At 37.3% G+C, this 3996-nt stretch overlaps 1 protein-coding gene across 1 annotated transcript; it reads right to left on the reverse strand.

Moving 5' to 3' along the window:
• LOC112928962 (olfactory receptor 9S13-like) lies at positions 1-933 on the reverse strand (the record flags this gene model as incomplete). Its single annotated transcript, XM_026010866.2, has 1 exon — positions 1-933. A coding segment is annotated over one exon (933 nt), but the record flags the coding sequence as incomplete, so codon positions are not given.
• Positions 934-3996: the final 3063 nt, after the last annotated feature.

A 3996-nucleotide genomic window follows, 5' to 3' on the forward strand; every position in this document is an offset into this window, starting at 1 on the left:
TCAATGAAAAGATACTTTTCTCAACAATACCCTTTTCACAGCATTTTTCACCTCCTTATTCCTTAGACTATAAATCAGTGGATTCAACATAGGGATGATAAGAGTGTAGAACACAGCTATAATCTTGCTTTTCTCTGGGGAGGAGATGGCCCCAGGCTGGGCGTACATGAAGAACACGGTCTCATAGAACAAACTCACCAGAGTGATGTGAGGGCTACAAGTGGAGGTCTTACCTCTGCCATGGATGGAGGGGATCTTCAGGACAGTGGAGAGTATGTAAGCATAGGAAACCAGGATGACACTTGTAGTGACAATGATGAGGGAGGAGAGAATGAACAGCACCATCTCGTTCACAGACCTGTCTACACATGAGATCTTGATCAGGGCTGGGACATCACAGAAGTGGTCCAGTCGGTTTTCTACACAGAAACGCAAGCTGAAGGTGAATCCTGTCTGGACCATGGAGTTGATGCCTCCACATATGTAGGAGCCAATTACTAAGTGAACACAAACCTGTTGAGACATACGGACAGGATAGAGGAATGGCGAGCAAATGGCTGAGAAGCGATCATATGCCATCACAGCCAGAAGAAAGCCTTCAGTCCCAACACAGAGAGCAAAGGAAAAGAACTGTGCTGCACGGCCATTGTATGAAATTTTCTTGTCCTTGGACAAGAAAGTAGCCAGAGCTTTAGGAGCAATGACTGTGGAGTAGCAGAGATCTAAATAGGACAAGTTTCTAAGGAAGAAATACATAGGCGTATGAAGTCTGGAGTCCATCCTGATGACAATTATCATGCTGATATTTCCCACTACGATGACCATGTAGACCAGCAAGAAGAATAAGAATGAGATGATCTGTATGTCTGAAGCTGTTCTGAAGCCCAGTAGAATGAACTCAGTCACTTCTGAGGAATTCCTGTTCAGCTTTCTTCATAGCTGAGATCTATCTGAGAAGATGAGGGGGTGATCATGAAGCCTGTAGAATGCCTTTCGACTCCTGAAGTTCTCAATGAGAGAAAAAGTGCTAAGAGGTGTCCTTGGCAACGTATCTGACAGAAGAGCCTTATTTTTCTAATATATTTCTTGTCCTCATGCTGTGGGGAATGTAGATGGGCAGGGATGTCTGGGACAGTGATGACATCAGCCATCCTATGCCCTTTGCTCCAAGCTATGGAATCAGGTCCACTGAGTCTAAATTATACCTCTTTCAATCTAATAGATCTAAGATAACTACTTGAACTTCCAATGCCTTGAAATCTTTTCTCAGATGGAAGATACTAATAATACCTACATTAGAGGACCACTGTGAAGGTAACATGAGAGAGTAGGAAAAGAAACATTTCAGCTACTAGCACACCTTAAAAGCATAATAAATATTAGCCAAATAAATAAATCAGCAAAAAGGCACCTAAAAATTATTTTTGCATTAGGAATGGAAAAATGGGTGAAACACAGATCATTTCCTTCCCCACCACAAAGGCAGTTAATTTGGTTCTCAAAACATTCCACTATTTAAAAGACATTAAGAGGGATGCCTGGGTGGCTCCGTGGTTGAGCATCTGCCTTTGGCTTGGGTCATGATCCCGGGATCTGGGATCCAGTCCCACATCGGGCTCCCGGTAAGGAGCCTGCTTCTCCCTCTGTGTCTCTGCCTCTCTCTGTGTGTCTCTCATGAATAAATAAAATATTTAAAACATAAAAAATAAAAATAATAATAAAAGGCATTAAGAAACATGAGGTCACTGCTTCATGAAGGTTAATGAAGCATCAGTCTCAAAGTCACGTGAAATGATCAATCAGACTCCTACATGAACATGCTCTGTTCAAACTCTACTTCCTACTTCATCTACTTTGAATCTCTGCTCTCTGATTCTGGTACCTCCACGCCCATGCTGCAGCCAAACTCCAGCAAGTCTTTTTTCTTTTCCTGTCAAATGCTAACATCTTAGTTATGGAAATTATTCTGTTTACATAGAGAGACATAAAATGGTTGAAGTACAGGATTAACTTCTCTAACAAGAAGTGGTTTCTCTCCCTACATATATTGCTAATTTAATTGAAGACATTATAAATAGAGAAAAAAATATCAATATTACATAGGTTTTGTTTTTTTGCTTTCTTAAATGACTATCCATCCTAATAACAATAAAAAGACAAAGGAGCACATGGATAAAATATTAATAATTCTAAGTGTAAATAATATTTATTATCAGAAGAAATTAAATCCATAAAAGAAATTTCATGTTAGAATTGTGTAGTTCCATTACTTTACTTAATTTCTGAACTGACAAAATTTTGTTTTCCTTTCAAGGAACTTATTGAAGTCACATTTTTATTTAGAAATTTTCATAAAATTAGAGTCAGAGGTGAAACTGATTCAGCTTCTGTTACTCTTTTTTGTGTATGTGAAGTCAAAATGTATTTTTAGTTAAAAGTACGGCACTTCAATTCATATAAATCTGAGTTTTATTCTTGTCCTGCCACTCACTGATTGACTAATCTTGGGTAAATTGCTCAAATTCCACAATCCTCAGTTTTCTCATTAGCAAACTGTGTCTTAGGACATTTACCCCACTGGATTGTTGTTATAAAGATTAAATTAAATGATGTGCATAAATTAAATGAAATATGTAACATCTGAGAAGAAAAAAGTGCTCAATAACTAATGGACCTATGAAAGATTGAACAGAAAAAAGAATGTTTGCTAAATTGAGAAAAATGGTCTTCAAAAAAAATTGATTTTCAAAAACCATGTACCTTACTTGGGATCCAGCAGATTCCAAAGCATCACTGAAGAATGTTAATAGCCTTTTAAAAAAGCTTTGAGGAAAGTGTAGTAAATTATAAAAATGCTTCATAGTGTATGTAGACTTATTCTACTGAGTACACTCAATCAGTAGATTTTTTTTATTTCTAAGTTTCATGTACCTCATTTTTACTTATTTGAACCAAAAGAGAATCTTAGTTTGGGTCTTCAGTTGGAAACTCAAGAAATATCTTACTCTTTATATTCTGCAAAGACTGAATACAAAAACAAAACAAAACAAAAAAACAAAAAATGTTATCTGCCATAAGTTTCATCTAGCCACATAGTTTATTCTTAAACACAAGATGGGAGATTAGAAATACATATATGTAAATGCATAATGTTTATGAAAAGTAAGAAGGCCCAGGAGGTCAATTAGGTCAGATTTTGCCAAACTTCCCCCTACCTCAGAGTCACCTGGGGAGGCTTTGTTTTGCTCTGCTTTAATACTGACTCTTGGACCACATCTCATTCTTAATTCACCTGAATATTGAAAATTATCTATTAGTGAGATGAGTGTAGAGAAACATTTGTTTATATTTTAAGATTTCCATCTGACTAAAAACAAATCAGTCCCTATGTAGAAGTTTGAGGATCAGTGAATTTGGTCTTCTTCTTACTTCCTGGAAGAATAGTGATTTTCTCCATCAAAGTCAATCAAAATTATGGTTAATTATAATGTTTCCTCTAAAAGTACACTTTTGACCCTTCATTGCATTGTTTTAAAATACTACCCCCAAGAATTTCTATCTTTATCTAAAACAAATATGTAATAAATACAACCCATTTCTTGCTTTTCTGTTGCAATGGATATTTATTTATTTATTTATTTTTATGTATGATAGTCACACACACAGAGAGAGAGAGAGAGAGGCAGAGAGAGAAGCAGGCTCCATGCACCAGTAGAGGGAGAAGTAGGCTCCATGCACTGGTAGAGGGAGAAGTAGGCTCCATGCACCGGGAGCCTGATGTGGGATTCGACCCCGGGTCTCCAGGATCATGCCCTGGGCCAAAGGCAGGCGCTAAACCACTGCGCCACCCAGGGATTCCTGCAATGGATATTTAAAGTAGATTGTTACAGGTTTATTTAAACCAAGTTCACTTTCACTTCCAAGGTATTCCTTTACTTTCTTGACATTTCCACTCTCTACATCTACTTTTATCGTGGGTTCTAAAAGATCATATAA

This window comes from Vulpes vulpes, chromosome 14 (genome assembly GCF_048418805.1).
Source record: "Vulpes vulpes isolate BD-2025 chromosome 14, VulVul3, whole genome shotgun sequence".
Taxonomy (NCBI): Eukaryota; Metazoa; Chordata; class Mammalia; order Carnivora; family Canidae; genus Vulpes; species Vulpes vulpes.